The sequence below is a fragment of the Ursus maritimus genome, unplaced genomic scaffold (assembly GCF_017311325.1).
Source record: "Ursus maritimus isolate PB19 unplaced genomic scaffold, ASM1731132v1 scaffold_1, whole genome shotgun sequence".
NCBI classification, from domain to species: domain Eukaryota; kingdom Metazoa; phylum Chordata; class Mammalia; order Carnivora; family Ursidae; genus Ursus; species Ursus maritimus.
In genome coordinates, this window is record NW_024423343.1 from 75317959 (window position 1) to 75340801 (window position 22843).

Here is a 22843-nt window from a genome sequence, read left to right on the forward strand (position 1 = left end):
GCTTCTTTATTTCTACAAAGATGATGAATTTTCAAAACCCAAAACCTGAAGAAGCAAATAAGTGGATTTCTAATAGGAAAAAGTCTTATAAGATTGTCGGGGAGTCAATCACACCATACAGAGAGCAACTACATCTGCTATCTCTCCACAAGGATGAAGTCACCTCATTCAGACAGAACAGGTTTCCCTGGATCGCAAGAAACCCGCCACTAGTTTACAAGGCAGGAAAAACGTAAAGATTAAAAAAAAAAAAAACAGACGTCCCTTCAATTATGTTACACAGGGACAAGTACAATCCCTGGCATTTACCAGATTAGACAGCAGTGGACTCCTGGGATGTGGCTACCTCTGTCACATGGAGGCTTATTACAAGGCTAGATAATCTTCTCCCAAAGGCAAGTGAATACTGGATTCCAAGCAAGAATAGGAGAGAGATAAAGAAACAGATCTCTCCCACATGGTCTATGGGACATGCATTCCCCAAAGTTTGGGGACAATCATACTCAGTGAATCTACCCAAGTACATAGATTTGCCCTAGAACGCATGACATGCTAAAATATCAAACAATCAAGAATACGCGAGCAACAAATAGATGGTTATCTTAACAATGCACTAAACATGTCCTTGATAACTACCGCATAGAATACGCTACTTCCTAGCTTTACACCTATTCCTGGAAAATACTTCAAAATGGAAAATTCAGTGTTGTTCTTAGCGGTATACCAGTAAATCCGGATACCACATGTGTTGCTGGTACACTGCCTGGTGGGAAGGAACCCTCATTTTCCACAGCCAAAACCAAACTGCTGAAACAAAACAGAGCTACAGCTCATGTTACTGTAATTGGCCATTTCCACTCTCCAGTGACGCAGGGCTGAGGGGGAAAATTTCGTCAGAGCTCTCAACTTCAAGATGAAGGGCGACTGAGTGATTGCTGGACCACAATCAGGAACCGCCATTTTCTTCTACCAAGTGTGCTTCGGTTATGGTTGTGAATGAAAACCAAGCATGACTATATATCCCTGGCAGATGGCTGTCAGGAATGAAGAACTGGGCAGGAGCCACAGGCACCACTATGGCGAAAGGAATCAAGAATGGCCGCTGGACTACAATGAGTAGACAGAGTTTGGGTACGATGGAGGAGCTGGGGAATGAAAAGCCTGAATAATGACTCAAAAGCTCAGTCTCTCAAATATGGCCCAAGCCAGCGATGCTTTCACGAACAGGCCCTTACAAGCGACAGGCACCAACGTGCGCTTCCAGTACACCCAGCTCACTTTCTGCTTAGGGAAGCAGCAAGCTCCTTTGACACACTGCAGATTTTTGTTAATGACACTTGGGTTTAGGAAACCGATGCAGCCATTGCCAGGTGGTTATAAAGGGAACAAGGGACTAACATCACAATGTAGTCTAAAATCACAGAGCTCTATCTTTATTTTAAGCTCGTTTCTATCCTACCAACTGCCCTTAGACATGTTACGTTTCGTTCTTGTTTGTAACTTTTTGTACCCACCATGTGATTATCTGGGTACCTTATTTTCCTATCCGCAGTACAAGAAGCACTTAGCTTTTCTCAGATGGAACCACCTGAACATATATGCATAATATGTATTACATAGACATGTACAGACCAAATTTTATATAGAAACATGAAAATGTAGAATTTGAAAGGAGACAGAGACCATGTGACTAACTTGTCACCTAAAGCAGGAACTTGCACCACAAGACACCAGACCCGCCAGGTATATTCTCACCCCCCTGACTGCCCTTCATGTTCTGTGTTGGTCTCTTCTGAGCATCCTTCCAGGCCATTCTATCCTTACTCCTTTAGGCTGGCACCCTGTGGAGTTCATCTCCTTAGTTACAATGCCCTTCTCTATTTGGATTATACACGCTCACTCACTCATTCACTCCCCAATACCTCTGTTTAAACCTGTTCTCTCATTCATCATCTTTAGCTCAGAACCAAGAATCCGACATTAGACATTTTACCACCACAAAGAGAATGAATTAACAAAAACAAAACTTAGCTTCTTCACTGGAAAAAAGAAATCCCAGATATTTGTTTATCGTGGCTGTGCTACTTTCTTCTTAATTAAATGTATATCACTTGATTAGATTTCATTCTCCTCTTATATCCATCCCAAATCCACTGGATCATCCTGTCTCCTGCTGACTTTTGTGGCTTTCCATCCATTGTCCTGGCCACAGACTTGGTCCAGGGCCCAGTCACTTACTGCATGAACTACCTACCTTCCAAACTCCAGCATCTCCCCTCTCGGGTACTTCATGCCGAACACCTGTACTCTTGAAGATTTACCAGAATTACATAAAACGCCCTCACAGATTTCCACAGAGTCATACAGAACAGATATAAAAACACTTTATAAACTGTACAGTGCTTTGTAACTATCAGTTGCTTCTCTTTCCCTTTTTCTTTTCCCTCCTACTTTACCTTCCAGTTGAGATTCTACCACAGGTTTCAAATCTCTCCACGGTGACCTCCTCAGATTCCTACTCAAGCCTGCGCCCTGCCATGCTTTCTCCTGGATCACGGACCCCAGCCACACTTGTCCCCTTGCCATGCAGCACATTTATCTGACTTAACTCTCTCCAGGACGGACCTCACGCCATTCTCTCCTTCTGTTCCCAGAATACCCTCCACCCACCAAACAAATGTCTGCCTCCCCTTAGTATCCTGCTCAAGCCCCATCCTCTCTTTTCAGGCCCCATACAAATAGCCCAGTTGGTCCTGAATGTTACTAATAACTAAAAACACTCCAGTAAGCTGCTCAATCTTTAACTGTTCGGTTAGGCCAGCTTTGTAGAAGGCTGAGGGTGTTGTATGAACATGTGCAGAAAGTGTTTGGTATGTGACAACACGTTACAGAAGGTTGACTATGAGCCTTCTGCTCCATGGGTCTGGGTAACAATCCCAGGGTTGCCGTTTACTGAAGTATGTCGGCAGCCTATCCACTCTAAACCTCTTGTTCTTTATTCCTACTTCATGGGGTGGACCTTAGAACTAAAGTACTATATGGCAGCCTGCTGGCACTCAGCAAACAGGAGATGATAGCCTTTCTATTTCCGTATTTGTATACGCCTTTTTTGTACACACGATATAATCTACTGGCTCATGTTTATAACATGGAATAAAATGGAAGAGATTCAAGAACTCTGATCGTGTTTTCTTTCTGAAAACGACTGTTTGTTAGTTTAAAAGAAACCAACCAAACAAAGCCCTTATGTACTGACTACAGAGCCCAAATAAATTTGTTTAATGTGCTTTAGTTTTACAAGCATTTAAATTTCAAATGAAATCTGAGCTTGACTCACACAGGGAGTCAAGCTCAGTAAGCATATTCATTGGCAAGAACACCTAAAACTACTTTAAATTATAATAGGGAATAAAAAAAAAAGTAAGCATAATTCTTAACGTTCTGAATTACTGCCCTCTTATTGTTTTCCTTAGCATATATTTAGTCCTTAACTAACTACCTCTTAAAGTCAACCCTGTCTTTCTCAAGGCAACTGAAACTTTTGTGGGACAAAAATCATGTCTTTTATCTTCTGCCAAACTCTCCTGATCTTATAATGGTGCTTTTTTCCATGGTAAGAAGTATATTTGCTCAACAAGTCCCTAAAAGTTCCAGAAAATTTTGATTTTGTCTTTATTTTTGGAGAGAAATTACACAAAAGATAACTAGCATCTTTAGAAAAGACGAGAGAGAGCTGTCATATAAAACACTACCAGAAGGAAAATTCTAACCCTGCATAATAGGGATCTTTAACCACGTGAGGCATGTTGCAACAGATACATACACACACTGTCACTCCAACCCTTTTCATCTGTTTCTTTTTAGAGTCTGTTACTATGCTTAAATAATCTTTATGCTGTTACTCATAACACACACACACACAATATGCATACACTCATATATGCACACATAAGACATAAATCTATGTCATTTATCCTTCTCCTAGTAAACATATCTACCATAGCATTTTCATAATTATTCGAACAGCTCTATTTAAACCTAGAAGCCTAGTTAATAAGATGGTTAATAGAGCCCTGGGTCTAGGACTTAACCATTGCTTAGCACTGGACTTAATGACCACTAAAAATAACCTATAATCCAGACTTGACATTTTAAAACAATTCTTTCTATTTTCACTTAATATGAACCTGCTTTAAAAAGCGGCTAGAACAAATGTAGAATACTAAAGTATACTTAAGTCCCAAGATACAGACTTTAAAAAACAAAACAAAACAAAAAACTCCTTGTAACACACATCAGGGTGGAGTGAGGGAGAAACAGAATAGGGAGGTGTTCTTTCACACAGGAAAAAGAAACCAAGGTGACCCTAAAATAGACTTTAACATTATTCTGCAGAAATAAACGCCAGAATGGCAAGCAGATCCTGACCGGGAGCTAAACCCTCCCCACATTCTAATGGTTTTAGAGTTGGTGCTGACGTCATCAGAGCTCTCAGAGCTTTGGTTCCAGTTCTCTAATCAAGTCACAGCACAGGGCTTCCTACCATCGCATGTACCTTACAACCGTAACTACCCCTACATGTCACAGAAACTCTTCCCAAGTGCAAGTGTCATGTTCAGGGACCTGGGCCAGGCTTGGGTTCAGATCCATGGGGTCTTAAAGTGACACACAGCTCTCACCGTTTTCTTCCTGAGGTCTTCCATTGTGATCTTCCCAGAATACGCAATGAAGACACATACGCCTACTATTTTACAGTTGGCCAAGGGCCCAGATTTTAGAAACAGCGTTTTTACATGACTAAAAACAAAGGAAGCAATGCCATGTTTTTTGTTTGTTTGTTCGTGTTTGTTTGTTTGTTTAAAAAGGTGGCTGCTATGAATGAAATAGAAGATGAGGCTCCCTGGTGTATAAATTGCAGGCAGGCTTATGGAGAGAGGAGCGGGTCTAATTGAAGTCAGGCTGAAAAGCAAAGTACCTCTACAAATGCTCCTAGATACGATAATCTCATGTCCCCAGGTACCACTATCTTCTCGCACTTTTTTTTTTTAGTTCCCTCAGGCCCACAGCACAGGGAAGTCCTGTCGATATTAGCAGATGCAGGAGCAGATGACTGTCACTGGAGGAAGAGGCCCAAGGAATGAGAACTATGAATCGCAAAATCTCTAAAACAAATCTCAAATCCTAACCACACCCTGCTCGAAGTGACCTAATGCTAAGCTCCTTGCCAACAGACTCTTGGAGCAAAATGTAGCTGCTATTTCTTTACGGAGAGAGTCATTCTAAACAGCAAGCACTTGGAGGAGATCGGAGAGCACGTTCCCTTCCCTGCCTCTTGATTCTTCAGGCTACAGGGCAATATGAAGACTCTGGAATAAGACATGAGGTCTTTCCCCACCTGCCCCTCGCTTCCCACCTTGTCTCTTCCCACGCCCTCTTCCCCTTTAAGAACAGAGAGTACAGTGAGCTACAGTAACTACAGTCCTTGAAGCTTTACTAGGATGCTGCCTTCTTTGTATAAAAGGACACCTTCCCCTGGTGTGGGGGGAACCGCCCCCAAAGAACCGCCTCCAAAAAGATGTCCATGTCCTGTCCCTGGTGCTCGTGACTGTTTACCTTCCACCTAACAGGGACTTTGCAGGTATGATTAAGATAAGGATCCTGAGATGGGGAAGTTATCCTGGATTATGTGGGTGGGCCCCACAGCATCACAATGGGCACTAGAGGAAGGAGGCCAGAGGGTCAGAGTCAGAGAGGCTACGAACCAAGGAATGAATGTGTGCAGCTTCTAGAAACTGAAAGGGCAAGGAAATGGATTACTTGAGAGAACGCCACTCTGTAGACTCATTGTATACACGCGACCAACAGAACTGTAGGATAATATGTGTTGTAATAAGCCACTAAGTCTGTGGCAATTTATTACAGCAGTAATAAGAAACTAATATACCTGGTTAACTCTTAGTCATTCTAAACTCAGCTCAGGCACCCTTTCTATAGGAAGCCTCCCCCGAGAGTACCCATCCCATCTGCCTTCCTTCTTCCACCTCCTCTTGGTTAGCTGTTACTCCTCTTATAAAGCCTCCGACATTTAACTTTATAAAGCCTCGTAGTTCAACTACCAAAATATCTGTTTCCTTAACTGGACTCAGATGCTCCTTCTTAAGGGTAGGGCCTATGTCTTGCTCATTTTCTTATTGCCAGTATTTATCAATGTTTCTGACACAACAGGGCACTCGAATGTTCATGAAAATTTTCCAAGTTAGCATGACTCATCCCCTAATGACCAACAGGAGACCAGCCTTCACTTCCCTACAAGATGATAAAGACACAGATGATAAAGAAATAACTAGTTCGTTACCAAGGGCTCAGAAATTTTATGTAAATGGCTCCTTTCTCCTCTAGAAAGGCTCCCAAAATACTGTTTGCCCATAGTAAACTGGCTTGAAAGAAGCAGCAACCATCCTTCCTAACTCCAATGAAAAAGTTCACAAAGTTTCAGTCCTGAAGCAAAACCAAGTATTCGGTTGAGAAAAGGAGAGAGAAAACAGAAGAGGAACCACTAGAGATATATTGGTAATTCTCAAGAAGTTACAGAGGTGAATTGTATTTTCCAACGATGACCACGGCAGTATCTCCCACCTCACGTGTTCTCCTATGGTGTGACCCTCGCAATACACCACAGAGAAGTGAAGTCATCGTTGCTCCCCTGTGTCTGTGTTGGCCTTAGTGACCTTAGAACCAGCAGAATGCAGAAATGACACTGATGACTTCTGACACTAGCTCAGAAGACATGCTGTGACAATTATCACTTCAAATACCTGATCTCGCTATGTGCCTTCCTAGACACTCCCTCTTGGAAGCCAGCTCTCCGACCATAAGAAGCTCCAGCCACCCGGAGCTCTACATGGAGGCACCCTGGTTGGTAGGCTCCACTGAGCTCAGCCTGTGAGTCATCACAGCCCAGGAGCTAGGTATTTGAGTGAAGAAGCCTCCAAATGAGTTCCTGCCCCTAGTCGTTGGGATCTTCACTGATAAAGCTCTGGTCGTGAGAGAGCAGGGACAATCATCCCTGCCCTGCCCGGCCTGAGCCCCTGATCCACAGAATCTATGAGCACAGTAAGACTATGTTTGGGTCATTTATCATACATGAGCAGTAACTGCAACAGTTAATAAATGGTCCCCCCAAAAATAATTGCGGTGACTCTGCTTGCTGATCACTAGAAGACAGACTGGCCAGAGAAGAGTCTCAGTGAATCAGATTAGTTAATTCTGGCCTCACACAGTGAAATACACACACGCTCTCGAACCGTAGCTCCCACAGTCTGAGATCTGAGAAAATACATTGCTTTTCGTTCAGTGAGAGACTGAAAAAAGTGCCCTTCCCTCCATGTTGAAAATTTTTACCAATGAAGGAGGTCTGTGCTGGATTTATAATCCTACACCCTCAAACGTCTGAGAGGTTAGATTAGATGGGATTAAACTCAGAAGGACGCTGGAAGCACACCAAAATGTCTGCTCCCCTTCCTGCCCAATTTGGCCCACTGTAAATAAAACTTGACAGGCTTTCTTAAATCAACTTAATAATGTGTAGCACGAGTGCTTTCGGGTGCCCGGTAGCTAAACCACATCAGCTTTCTGAGCAAGCCTTCTAGAAAAAGGAGAAAAAACTAATGACTACTGCCAAGAGTGCTGCATACAGGAGCGCTGGTGGCCTTGAGTGACTCATTTCACGAGGCCCCACCTCTCCACACTGGAAGGGCAGAAGTGGGAAGGAGGTGGGCCTTGAATAACCGAACTCAGGCCTCAGGGTTATTTGTTAAAGCCAGATGCTTTCATTTTGGAAGCAGATGAGAACACAGTTATAATCATTCTGGAATCCTGATGAATTCCAGGTGCACCTCCCAGCAGCCTGGGGGAGCTGGTAGCTCAAAACCCTCCTAGAGTTTTATTACAAGTATCATCGCAGGCTATCCCACTGCTAAGTCGCCATCTTTCCCTCTCATTTCAAATGGGAACATTTTTTTGCCAGATTTTTGGAGGCACTTTCTTAAAGGCAGTTTGTCAGATATACCAAAGAATAGAATGGAAAAACAGTAGGAAGTCTAGGGAAAGTTGAAGAGAGCTAGGTCTAGGTGGAAGACGTCAAGGTTTCTAAGGGAAACTGGATTAAATCGTGTTTGTACCTCTAACGTGCGGGCTAGTTCATGTCCTTAACCTGTAAGGGTAGTTTATGACCCAGTGGATCGCTAGCTATGGTCCATGTCATTTGGGAAAGAAGAAAAAGCATGAGCAGAACCTCAAGTAGTGTTTATGGTGGCTAAGCTTCAAGGGCACACAGCCTGAGAGTCTAGCCACATTTTAGGAACGCCTGCCCGTCTTCCAGGCCTGTTTCTCTAGGCTCCTTGTCAACCCTGTGCATTTCTCAACATCCTTCCAATCAACCCTTTCTTCCGTATGTTAGAGTCAGTTTCTGCTTCTCACAAACAAGACCCTGAACTACTGCAAACACCAAGAGAGGGACCTTTGCTACCAAATGTATTTTTTCCTGTTGGGGAGGCCAAATGTTCAAAAACATATACTGCTATGCAGCTAAGAAGTATCGGTTTAGACAAGATGATAATACGTCTCTCCACATGGCAAAATTAGCCAGTAAGCAAAAAAACGGATGACTCCTTGTTCTCACCCTGGTCCTCAATTCAGGACCATAAATTTTCATGAGGAGATGTTTCAACACCAAAACCAGATGTGTTAATTCCATTTAGAAAAAAAAAATTAAGAGAAAAGAATTCAAGGAGCATCATCATGGTTTAGTCTTTACTCACCACAAATTTTTAGGCATGCCACAAACCATGCTGGTGTAAGAACTCATTTATCATCAGATATATTGAGGTGATATATGTGCTTCCTCAGGGACACCAGGCTTAGTCCCAACTCAACACCCATCTAAAGCAAGGCCTTGGGTTATATTCCTCTTGCCATCAGATATCATTAAATTGGAAGTGCTCCCTCTTTTCCTAAAGCATGTACTCCAGATATTATAAGGATATGTGACGAAATTCATTGCAAAAACACAGAAAACCAAAATTGAGATTCTGAATATTAATTGAAATATGAGAAATTTAAGGAATCATACATAAAAAGTCTATCAAAAGCCAAGAGATACCGCCCTGTAATTTACATTTGAATTAACTAGTGGTAGCCAAGTAGGACAGAGTGGATTTGCTGGCTCAAGAAGTAGAGGGGAAAACATCCTGCTACATACGTAACATGCACAGTCTTTAAACTTCCCTTTAGCATCTGGTGCCACATTGCAACAGATCAAAGCCCAAAGAGTCTGGCTACTCTAATGCCTATTACTTTATCTGCAAAACAAGATAGTGATGTCTAATGTCAAACCCCACAACCACCCTCCTTCAGTACCCCCAGCGAAAACAAGGATAATCCCATCATCCTTCTTAAGGAGACAAAGAGAATCCCAACTTACTAAAAGGGATAAAAAGCTTTAAAAACAATCTTCTTGAAGGCAAGGACTCTTTGTTGTCCCTACTCCCTAGTATCCTGGTACCTGGTATGGTGCTCTCTCTGGCATGAACAGCTCAATATGTATTACTCTCACCCAAACCCTATCTGCACAAGCATCTGAGATCATAAGTACAACTTTTCCTAATGAGGAACAGCTGGCTCCCAAATCTCCCTAAACCCAGAAGATTCCACTGACATTTTTGCTAAAATGATTAAAGAACACACTCTTGACTATGATGTATAAGAAAAAAAAAAAATCCCTCACATAAAATGGGAGAAAAGAGAAAAGAAAGAAATTTAAGACACTCTGGGCTAACAATGGCATTATACTTAAAAAAAAAAAAAAATCAATATAAAGTAATACTTTTTCACCCTAAAACTGAACAGATAAATGGGTTGATGCTCTTCTGACCTATCCATAAGAATCACAGTTCTCAGGGGCATGCTCCTGCCCTGTCTTCATTCACACGGCTATTAGGGTAATCCCTTTGCTTGGTCTGTCTACATGGACTCCATACCTTGAGGTCAATGCACGCCAAGGGCACACACACAACCTGCTCTTGTCCCTTCTCCCCCACGGCACTGTTTCTCTAAGATGCCAATGCCTGTTCAAGGAGAGTCAGATCTTATACACCATCATGCATAAGTAATTACAGAAATGAGGCAAATTTTGGTTAAAGCTTTTAAAATTCAAAGTCAGGGGAGCCTGGGTGGCTCAGTCGTTAAGTGTCTGCCTTCGGCTCAGGGCGTGATCCCGGAGTCCTGGGATCGAGCCCCACATCAGACTCCTCCGCGGGAAGCCTGCTTCTTCCTCTCCAACTCCCCCAGCTTGTGTTCCCTCTCTCGCTGGCTATCTCTCTCTCTCAGTCAAATAAATAAATAAAATCTTTTAAAAAAAATAAAATAAAATAAAATTCAAAGTCAAAATTAATTTAGTTTGCATTGCTACTTAGCCATTAGATTTAGTAAGATTACTTTTTTTCAACAAAGCACCCACTACTCCCTAAATGGAAAAGCCATAAACAATTCTGATACCAGGTCCTTAAAACCCAATTCTACAAGTATTATCATGCATAAGAAAGGCACTCTATTTTACCTAACAATCATCTCATGAATTACTGGTTTTAAGGATTACTGACTGTACACAATTATAATTTGAGGACATAATTTGACCTGCAATATAATCAGATGCTTGTCGTGATACTGCTGATGTTATAACAAGGGTCACTGATGACTATATGGTAAGTGCTTCCAGTGTGGAAGGAAAGAGACATGGGATATGTCCAAATATGATCAAATGATGAAGATTTGGGAGTTATACTAGCTATGCATGCTGTTTCATTTTCCTATTAGACCCATCTACCTAAACATATATCTTCTAACTTATAAATACAAATTTTATGTACTAATATAGGATATATAAAAACATTCACAGATAAGCATTCATACATTTCTTATCTCTAAAGTCTCTTTTTTTTTTTTAAGCCAAAGTACGAATTTAAAGATTCACTATCATTCCTCGTATTCTTGGAACCTGGATATTTTTTCACCATCACTGAGGCTGAATAGGTTAAAAAAAAATTTTTTTTTTATTCTGTCCAAGGTGGGTATTAACAAAATGGATAATATCAAAATCTTAAAGCAGTGACTGAAGGGAGGGAAACAATACCAATACAAGGGCAGGAGGACTGCTTTCCCCGCTGACATCTTGGCAGCTTTCTAGCCAATAGACACGATCATGCGTCACTCGTTAGCACCTCTGGCAGGTGGGGTAGTAAGTCCAATGAAGGGGGTAGGGCGGGGGAAATGGCTCTGAGGTCCTGTCTAATTCACTATTTCCCCGAGAGTTTCACACACAGCTGGGCCCAAATGCCATGTAAAATGGAAGTCCAGGATTAGGAGAACCAAATCCGGGTCCTCGCTCTGCCACTTATCTGGCTATGTGACCATGGACAAACAAGGTATCTGGAATTTCAGTTTATTCTTCCAGAAGATGTAGACATTAATACTTGTCTCACGTAGCCTCACAGAACCACACAATTTCATGGGTGTACTTGGCACATGCCTGCCATATAGTAGGTCTTCAACAAATATTAGCTGGGTTCTGACTCCAAAGGCTCCCAGGAAAGATGAGAGAGAGTCTGGAAGTCCCTCTGAGATCTGGATTCGAATCCAGAAGCATCAGAAATCAAATGGGATTGCCAGGAGAACGCACAACTTGGCTGACGCCCCTCGGGAGGCCTGAGCTCCAAGTGCCTTTACTTGCTTTTATAAAGTCCCACCTCAAAGTAGCCTCCAATGTCAGGCCCCTGGTAGGGGAGCAAACAGGCACTCTTCATGGCCATGGAACCCTGCACGCTACCACTAAAGGAAATGAGTGATTCTTTCAGTGGTGGTGTCTTGATACTTTGGGCCACCATCCTTGGTATATTATCTGTGTGTAATTCTTTCTTTTCTGTAGTCATTTCAGTTTTCATTTTCAACCACACGTCTGATAGTTTACTGTTTGTCTAGGACAGGATCACCTGGTTAAGATTACAAACTGCTCAAATCAGTGTCTGTATTCATTTGAGAGGTTGTTTTGTGTGTGTGTGTATGTGTGTGTGTGTGTGTGTGTGTGTGTGTGTGGCAGCCAGCACAGCAATGATAATACATGTGATTTGGGGAAAGTAACTCTGATGAAAGAGCTCCTAAAATGTACAAGGAGGATGCTCACGTGTCAACCATAATGAAAACCTCTGACATTTAACAAAACATGTTCTCAAACTGTTTTCAAACTGGCAATTCCACATTCTCCAAAGGAAAATGGATCCTGCAAATAGTTTTTAACTTTTCTTGGAAATGAGACACCAAAGAAAGCTTAATGCGTCCACTTAAGATATTTAGACTAAGTTCATTACTTTCCCCTCAGTGACGTCCTAGAAAATTAACTATTATACCCCTGAGGCCCCAGAAGACATAAAAAGGTAAACCGTGGATGTTAACGAGACTTACTGTGGTGATCATTTCACAAGACATACAAACATCGAGTCCTTACATTGTACACCTGAGAACTATGTCAATTGTATCTCAATAATAAAACACACACAGAAAAGGTCAATCATTCTGTTCAGACTTCCAAATATGTTTGTGTGAGCAAACTACAAAGGATCCTACCTCCTTAAAGTTGTCAAATGCTGATAAAATGATTTCATGCCCGCCTCTGACAAGACAAACAGCTGCCAACAGTTCTAAGACAAGGGCTTTTGTTCTGTCGAAACAAGAAGAAACAAGCAAAAGAAAAAAAAAATCAGTGAGTAACATGAGGAGTCATCTGCTTCCTCCTTCCAAGATGGCTATGCTAATAAAATAGTTGCTCATGTATGTTTTTTAAAGATTTACTGAGATATATTCATATGAAAGTACATTTTTAAACATTTCCGAACATCAATGTATGCGATTTATCTGAGGTAGCAAATTTGGAAGGAAAGTTTCCCACTCCCAAAATTATTAATTACTCACTAATGAAAATCAATACTGGGAGGATTAGTCTTTCGTTTCTACCAGTGGGTGACTCAGTACAACATGTTTGAAAAAGTTTTATTGATAAGCTAGACAACTGGGAACTTGGGAATATTCAGGAAAACAACCCACTGGTTCAATTCTTTCCCTGGCTTTAGAGTCAGAGAAGTAACATTTGCCCCCAAAAGTTCAAAATCTATTGAAATTAATGTCCTACATTTCATATCTGCTAATTTGCAGATGGCACCATAAAGATCCCCATGACAATTGAAGAGTCCGTCACCACTTCTTCATATGCAGGAGATCTGAGTGGGGCTGGATTACAGCAGTGCTAATACAAGACTATTTCCTGACTTGAGGAAAGAAAATAAAACTCCATCTAAAATATTTTTAGAAACTTAGCAATACAGTCTAAGTTTTCAAATACGACAGCAAGAACAGCATTGTTTTCTCATAGTAAGATCACTTCAGTATTTTTTTTTCCTAGAAAAAAGCTATTGCCAACCTCTAAATGAAGGCCAGCCTGATAATCCACAATGTCAATTATCTTAAGAAAAATGAGTAACAACTTCCCTATAGTGAAAGGCAGGGACGAAGAAGTGTGACTACCCACATTTTTTAGTCAACTAAGGATCGCAAAGTTGCAAAAACTATCACCAGAGGAAGTTTGAAATAATATTCAACATTGAAATAGGACTTATAATTTTTCATTTCATTCCATATCAGAAAGGATCTCATTTGTGATCAGATTTTTTATTTGCATCAACAAGTTTTCAGATGCACAGTCTCTACAGAGGTATCCGGTAAAAGGGAGTAAGATGCGCGAAATGCAGACTCCCTCACCAGAGTGGAAAGCCTATTACCGCAACTAAAACAAACCGATGAAGCCCGGCTTCTAGAGATAATCTGTCATGTGAATAATATAGCAGTGGCCTTTAGAGGCGAGTGACCAGAAGAAGCAATCGGGATGCAGTTATTTTTGTTTTGTGTTTTTTTTTTTTTTTTGGTCATGCCAACGACTTATGAAAAGGTCTGCAAGTGAAGTGTGGACAAGGGATAGTGGCTGTAGTTAGCTTTCAGTGGTAAGTGGTATCGTAAGTCTGCATGAAGACTCTCCTGCCCCAGTCCTAATCACCTGGCAACCTCACGCTCTTTACCCAATTTGGTAAAATTTGCAAGGATGTCAAGAACCAGGCCTCAAAAGGAGTGAAGGCTTGAAGAGAACAGTGAAGGGGTAAGTGGTGTCACCAGTTGCTCAACTCCAGCATGTGTAAAACTGTAACTCAGCTGAGAAGGAAATTCTACATAGCCAAGGAGTCCACTGGCAACCTTAATTCAAAGAGGTACACTTGGAAGTTTCCAAAGTTTGACTTGGCTAAGCGCTGACTGGCTCTCCTCTTTCCCTGGTTAGATTTACACTTGAAAAATTACAAAGTAAACTTACCTTGGGTTCTTGTTGTTCAAGCTCAGTGCGATCTCATTGACAGCATGTGGGTGAGACATGACCATGTTGAAACCATACTGGAAAAAACAAAGCAGTTGGGGTCAACTTAGGGGATGGCCCATGTTCATTTAAAAAAACAAAAACAAAAACCCAAAGATTCTACCTAATGTCATTTATACCATCATAAATGCATTTATGTCTCTAGTGCCTGAACATTTTTCTCTATGAGAAATTTTAGGAATCATGCTGTTATCGAGGAACCATATTCTCGTTCTTGATGACTGAACCCTGTTTCCTCTTCATTAAAATGGTGAAAAGGCTCCAGTCAAGTGATTCTCAATCTGGTTGCTCATCAGAATCATGTGGAAGAGTAAACAAAACACATAACCGATCTTCCAGGATACACCCCAGGTCAATTTACTTCGAATCTCAAGGATGGGACCCTGGCGTCTGAATTTTTAAGCTGACTCCACTGTTCAGCTGGAGTTGACAACCACTGTTTCTAGTCCCCTTCTCTGGGCAATGGCTCTCGGGACCAAAGAGCAGGAAGACCTGCCTTGTTCTGAGGCATGTTATTTCAATGAAGTAACAAGTTCAACAACAGGCTCCAGGATCGCTCTTGATTCTGCTGACTTGAGCAATTACCCCTCCTCCAAGCTCACTCTCAGTTCACGACCTTATTCCTAATTACACTGAGAAAACAGAAGCAAACAAACAAAAAAAACTTCTAAGAACTCGTACCCCCACATCAAGCCACCCCTAGATCCACAGCTTTTGTCCTCACCTCTTCCTAAAGAACTTTCCTGGCCATTCTCTCCACTTGAGTCTTGGATCCTATCCCCCTCACCAGCCCAAGAACACAGCCCATGCTCCAGCAACTCTCCCACTCCTCATTATTTCTCCCTCTCTGATTCATTAGCATAAAAACACGATGCAAATGCGCCCAACTGAAACAGTAACAACCACCGCAAAATCTCTCTTGACCCTCAACCTGTGTCCGGCTGCTGCCTTGTTTCTCTGCTAACCTCTATAGCAAAACTCCAAGCGCTCACGGTCTCCGACTCTCCTCCTCCTGCTGTCTCTTGCAATCCCTTTAATTAGGCATTTCATCCCCACCCCTCCACTGAAACTGTTCCTGCCAGGATCACCAATGACCCACACTTTGCTAAGCCCATGGCTAACTCTCATTTGTCATCTCACAGGACTCAGCAGCAGCACCGGTCACAGCTGAGCACTCTCTTCTCCTTGAAACACTTCCTGCACTTGGCTCCTACTTCCCTGGCTACTTCTCAGTCTCTCTAGCTTGTTTTTCCTCAGCTCTCTCACAATTAAACAGAGAGTGCCCAGGATTGCTATTTTGGACCTCTTCGCTCGTCTATCTACCCCCACTGTTGCTCTCCAGGACTCCCCTGGCTTTATACACCATCTATTAATTCCCACATTTATATCTCCTAGACCTCTCCCTGAATTCCAGATTGGCATATCCAACCACTTACTTACGGTCTCTATATGGATGACTACGGACATCTTAAAGGTAACATCCCTAAAATTTCGCTCCTAACCTTGTCTCCCAAATCTGCTCATCCTGTGCCTTCCCCATCTTAGTAGATGGCACCTCCATCTGACGGGCCCTAGACAAACACCTCAGGACCACCCTCCACTCCTCAACCACATATCCGATGTCGTTGCCTTCACTGTCAAAAGAAAACCAGAATCTAGTTACCTCTCATCATCTCTACTCCTATTATCCTGGCCCATACCACCATCAACATTCCCCTAAATTAATGTAGCAGTTTCCTAAACGGTCTACCCCCTTTTGCCTTTGCCCGCCCAAGGTCAATCCTAAACACAGAAGCTAGAATGGTCATGTTAAAGTCAAGAGTCAGATCATGCCACATTTCTCCTCCGAACTGTTCAACAGCTTTCCACTCATAGTAAAGCCAGAATCCTTTCACTGGCTTATAAAGCCCTACACAGTTAGGACCCCATGCTAACTTCAGATTTCATCTCCTATTCTTCTCTTTCTCACTTACACCGATCCAGCCAACCCAGCCTCCTTTCTGTGCTTTGAGCACATCAGACTTATTCCTGCCCCACGGCCTTTGCACTCACCCATTCTTCTACCTAGAATCTTCTTTCCCTTAAAATTGCTACTATGACAAACTGCTACTTCTCCATGACACTTCCCTGGCTGGCCTATTTAAAACTGAACACACATTTTCATCACTTCCCATTCCTATTTCTTGGGTAGTTTTTCTACAGTATTAGTAACAATTCTCTGGAGCTGATCCTTCTGGATTTAAGTCTGACTCTACCACTTACTGACTATATATGATCCTGGGCACATTACTTAATTTCTCTGTGTCTCAGTTTCCTCATCAGTAAACTGGGGAGAGTAACACTACCAATCCTGTAGGACTGTTATGAGCTTTAAATTAAGTAAACAGGCTTAAAAGTGCTGGTCCTAGTAGGAAACACTCTGTAGTGCTAGTTTTATTTTCTGGATTTGTTTTTTTTTAAGTGTTAGCTTTTGTTTCATTTCCCCATCATTATTATCTGGAACACTGTATGTTTTCTCAAGTTATTTATCATCTGTCTCCCCTCATTAGAGAGTAAGTTCCCTGGGGCATTTAGTTATTAATGCCATATTCCCTCTGCCTAGACCAGGGTCTATCTGGCAATGCTCAAAAAATACTGATTGAAAGAAGACACAATGCACACTCCCCTTCTCAAATTCAATTCAGCACCCTTAAGTTGGGTCTGGATTCTAATACTGACTCGCTACCCTCTCCACCTATGCACTTATTTTCCACTTCCGCGTGGACCCACCTTCAGCAACCCTAGGCATGGATACCAAATCCTATCTTTATATTTGAATTCGGTTTTTTCGATTCTTACCCCTGGTCCCATTTATCTACCTTGGATCCTAGTTCACCCTAGATACTCCAGGCCCCAACTTTGACTGTTGCTAGAGTTCATAAAACCCACACATTAAGCTGTCTCTCTCCCTGTCATGGTGGGGCTCACCCGCATCAAAATCACCTGCAGAGGAATCTGCCCTTTAAGCAAGAATCCTCCTTCGGATAAGGATTAAGAACCACTAAGGCCAGGGGTGCCCAGGTGGCTCAGTCAGTCAAGTGTCTGCCTTCAGCTCAGGTCATAATCTTGGGGTCCTGGGATGGAGCTCCGAGTCAGGCTCCCTGCCCACAGCAAGGAGTCTGCTTCTCCCTCTGCCCAACCCCCCCCCCAATTCCTGTGCTCGCTCTCTCTCTCAAATAAAATAAATAAAATTGTTAAAAATAAAAAAAAGAACCACTAAGTCCAACAGACAGTAATTATAACTTCTTACCTTTTTTACCATACAACCCTTTGAGAACCACTGACCAATGTGAGAGTCTATTCACTCCTAATGTTCTAAATGTTCCATTATCGCCCACAACCAGCAGCTTACTCTGTCTTTAATGGTCACAAATATTTACCAATAATCTAAACAAGTTTATGACTGTAGGGGGAAAATAAATCACGGAGTATAAATGCTAACTAAAATACACTGGCACTGAGTTAATTCTTGAGCATTAAAATGAACCAGACTCTTTCTTTTTTAGTAGAATCACATTAAATCCTGGTATTTACTTCAAATAGAAATTACACTAAGAAACCAAAGAGGACAAGATCTGAATCTGACGAATTCAGATTTTTTTATTAAGGAATCAGAACACAAACATACCTGGTAATTCATGATGGCACGTAAACACATGATACAGACATGTACGTCATCTTTCTTACTCACTAATCTTGAATTTTTCAGGGTTCTTCTGCTTGGCAAAGTATTATATCTACAAATAAAAAGGGAAACTTCTATAAAGCTATAGATTACCTTCTCAGCGTAGGCACATGCACTTAAAAAATGGGAACTGTTCCCTACATTTACCTGCACCTACATGAGGATTACAGGTTGAGACCACCACCATCAAACCCGTCACCATGAAGCTACTTCTGTGGACTGCAAGGCCTACACAATTCTTGCACTGGTCATCGTCTTGTCAAGCCAGATGCCACGGACAATGCCACTCAACTTCACTCACAGCACACAACACATCAGACTGTACACGAGATTCATCAACAACCCCAGGCTCCTAACCAGGAAGCCAAGCTGGAGCTGCAGAGGTGATCAGAAACAACACGCTTGCAGACTGCGTTTGCACACAAGAGAAGGGGTGAAGCTTCGTTTATACGTAGACCTCGAATCCTCTGACGCCAGTGTAACCGCACCTTCCCATTACTGCTCGCAGGAGTCCCTGCCCGGAGTTTAAGCCTAGGCAAGGTCATACGTTAGCAACTTTGACATCAGCCTGTGATGAGACCTCCACAGTATGCAGATGCCCCCTCTGCCTGATCCCTCACCTACAGCCCGGTGTGGAAGCTGAAACTGAGGTGGAAATAGGCTGTATTTCACAGGGTGAAGGGGTTTCCATGTTCAGACTCGTTCTAGAGACCCCACATTGCTCAGCTTTAGTTCTCCCGTCTGGAGAGTTCCCAGAGAGTGCACACAGTTAGGAAGCGGCAAGGTCAACGTGGTGCTAGGAGACAAGCTAACACCACCAAGAGGCCCCACGGGAGCTGTAACTAAGTGCCTCCAAGTGCAGTTCTCCCTGCAACTCCAAGCCCGAACTAAAAGCCAGTCTGAAAACTTGTCAACTGCTCTCCTATAACATCAATGACAGAAATGATATACAAGCCACAGGCCTTCCTTCTTCTTGAACTAATTCAAGAATTTAAAGGAAGTTCTGATTAATGTTAACCACTTTCAAAAGCCCCACAGGTGCAAAGAGTTGAAAACTGAATTGACAGGTTTGTCTGAAACTGTTTCGCCAAGCAGCCCTTTTTATTCATTTTCTATTCAAAAACTATCAAGCAGAAGATGATTTTTTCACATAAGCCTACGAATGAGCTAAATATATTTGTGAAAAGCACTTCAATATGTCACTTGCCTCCATATACCTGAATGTATAAAACTTAGTTTGCTTATGCCAGTCTCAAGGAGAATGCTTTATTTTTTTTTAACCAAATGATGTGCGTCATGATGTCTGTTTTACATGAATATGCATAGACACACGTATTAAAGAAAAGTAGCTACAGGAAAATATGATAGAAATTCAATAAATTACATAGTAGTTATTTCAGGGGATGTGACTGCAGATTTTTCTTTTTTCTTCACATCTACGTTCTACTTTTCCTATAATTAGAAAAACTTACTTCTATAATACAAACAGTTTACTATAACCAAAAGAAGAAGAAGAAGAGGGAGAGGGGGAGGAGGGAGAGCAGTAAGAAGAGGAGGAAGAGGAGGAGGATGACAAGGAAGAGGAAGAAGAATGCTTTATTCAAAGACTTCCTGCCTCATTCACACTTGGAAATAAAACTGCAGCAATGGAAGTTGGCCTAATTCAGCCCTGAATGCAAAAACAAAGTTAAGGAAACGAATTCGGGTGTTGGTGATAGTAAGCACAATTTCACCATCTAAAACACTACTCTAGAAAAAGTCACTTCGCCACAGCCCCAGCATGTCTGCTAACACACTGCGTGGAGGTCTCTCAGAGACGGGTGCTCTTCAAACAACCACCACCCAGCCAACGTGACCCCAACGTCTGTGGGCTTCTTCTCTGTATCAGAAATTCTTTGCCCACCTCTTTCTTAATCTATTCTAACCTGTTTTGTATTTCTTTAATGGCACTTTTCATTGAAAGCAGTGGCTACCAAAGAAAACGAAGTTCTCTATGATTAAGTTCAAAAAAGAAAAAAGGTGGTTTTCAAGGGAACCAACTTATTGCTAAATCATATTCAGGGGCAGCAATGACTGCAGAAGATGGAGGGAAGAGGGATAGGTCGGGTCTACACAGCTGCAGATTTCTTCATCCCTTCTGCATACAGCTTAATGATTCTGCCAAAGAGACCCAACATACACATTAATGGTGTTTCCTAAGAGAGGTGAACTAACACAGCAGGCTCCCTCCTTTCACTTCTCAATCCAGTCCTTCAGCTTCGGGATTGTAGTAAGACTCTAAAAAGCGGAAATGTTTTTGTCATTACTTGCAGTAGTTGTAGAAACTAGCAACAACGGATTAATTATAACATTCTAATTACTTAGTCACACAAAAGGTTTCTATTTATTGTAGTAGGTGGGTAATCTCAAATAAACATTTTGGATCAACATTTAAAATGCACATGAATACTTATCAATATTTAAGGAACTTAAAAATATATGTCAATAAATAAAAACAATGCATATTTATTGATAGTCTATGCTTAAAAAAGATAAGCTTTTTCTCTAACGTGTATGATATTTAATCTAAAATTTGTTTTTCCTATTTTTGTGTTTATACAAAAATGGAGAATTAAAGGCAACATTTGAACTTGTATTCAAAATCATAGCATCACAATAGATTTTAAAAAACACCACTACAGAGATGCCTGGGTGGCTCAGTCAGTTAAGTGTCTGCCTTCAGCTCAGGTCATGATCTCAGGGTCCTGGGACTGAGCTGCACACTGGGCTCCCTGCTCAGTGGGGAGCCTGCTTCCCCCTCTGCCTGCCCCTTCCCCTGCTTGTGCTCTGACAAATAAATCTTAAGAAATAAAAAAATAAAAATAAAAAACGCCACTACAACCAATAACAAAAAATCAGCACTGATAGCCAAAGCAGATCTGTGGTATCATTTCTAACAACGTTTCCTGACACAGATCAGCAAATTGAAGCCCAAAGAAATTACAACCACATAGCAGGTAAAAAGTAAGAGATAAGACTCCAAATGTCCTCACAGGGATTCAGGGCAGTCTCTTTTTACAAGTTGCAACTCATTGACAATCTGTCAGGTTATCATGTGAAAAAGCTACTGCCTACAGCCATCTGTGCTGGCAAGTTCTTTGTCAAATGTTCACATCCGTCATCTTGACAGCACTGGGTCTATATGGGTGTCATTCCCCCACCCCCAGCAATTATTTCACCAGGCGGGGTTAAGGCTCAGTTAGCTAAGAACAGCAGCATCTGGGCATCTTTCTCAGAACACAGTGGTCAATGCACTTGGTAAGCAGTTTGGTTTTTGTTTTTTGTTTTTTTTTTTGTATTTTATTTATTCATTTTGAGTGAAAGAGAGAGAGAGAGGAGAGAGGGAGAGGGACAGAGAGGGAGAGGGACAAGCAGATTCCACACTGAGTGCAGAACCTGAGGCAGGGCTCATCGATCTCACGACCTTGAGATCATGACCTGATACAAAAACAAGAGTCAGCTGCTTAACCGACTGAGCCACCCAGGCGCCCCGTAAGCAGTTTTGGGTTTTTTTTGTTTGTTTGTTTGTTTGTTTTTTAATCTTTATCCTGTATCACTTATCAGAAAAGTGAAGGGTTTTTTTTTTTTTAATTTAATGGGAAATTTTGCTCCATATTTTGGAATTCTTATTCTAAAACAATTTTCTCTCATTAAGTAAATACACCCTGAGAGAGGTCACAACCCTTTACCTCTGCAAACACAAATATTTGCACATACTAACTTAATTTAGGATCACATTAAATCTCTTTGGCTTGATTTTAGGGGCCGTGCCATGGGTTAGCATGTACAGTCATCTACTCTTCAATAAGCATATTTTGTGGAATTTGAAAATCTATTTAAGTAGATATTTGGTGTATTTGCTTTAATTATCAACTGAGTAACTTACCGCCTTTTTTTTTTCTTTTTGGATAGTTCTGAATTCAGCTCCAATGTATTGAAGTACCCAAAAAACATGTCCCTGTATAACTGGTTTGAAAAGAGCCCCTTAAATGGACCCTAAAATACCAGAGTTAAGACTAACAATTTCCTGGATCCACTTAACCACAACACGGACACCTGGACAAGGCGAGCCATCTAAAAGCACGGGCCTCGATGCAGCAGTACACGTGTGTTGTGACGGGCACTGGGTGATGTATGTAAGTGTTGAATCGCTATACTTTGCACCTGAAATAATGTCACACTGTATATTAACTAGCTGGAATTTAAATAAGAACCTAAAAATAAAAGTACTAGCCTCTGATGTTCTCCATCAGCCACAGGAAATCAAACTAAAACTCGTGTTTAAGCTCCAAAGTTGGTTTTATTAAGCAACCCTGTTTATACTAAACCCTACTTAGTGTTAAGGGAACACGAAAGATAACGGAAGATGCTGCTTCTGCTTTTGAGGGCTCACCCCTTAGTTTAGGAAGCAAGAGGTAAGCATATTGATAGCCCCCTGTACGAAATGTGCTCTGCCCACACTCCAGCCCCAGCCCCGCCTTCTGCTGCAAGCACACTGTGTACAAAATAAATTCAGCAGGACACACACCTGCACAGCAGGATATGGTGGAGTGAGG

General features: G+C 41.8%; 1 protein-coding gene across 3 annotated transcripts in view; it reads right to left on the reverse strand.

Moving 5' to 3' along the window:
- The window catches only part of FMNL2 (formin like 2), a 304966-nt gene that overhangs the window by 46684 nt on the left and 235439 nt on the right, over window positions 1-22843 (reverse strand). For all 3 annotated transcript variants that reach the window (XM_040644919.1, XM_040644915.1, XM_040644925.1), the window contains exons 7-9: window positions 18192-18300; window positions 14465-14541; window positions 12676-12769 (exon numbers count right to left, since the gene is read on the reverse strand). In XM_040644919.1, coding sequence (XP_040500853.1) covers window positions 12676-12769; window positions 14465-14541; window positions 18192-18300 — 280 coding nt within the window. The remainder of the gene's footprint in view (window positions 1-12675; window positions 12770-14464; window positions 14542-18191; window positions 18301-22843) is intronic.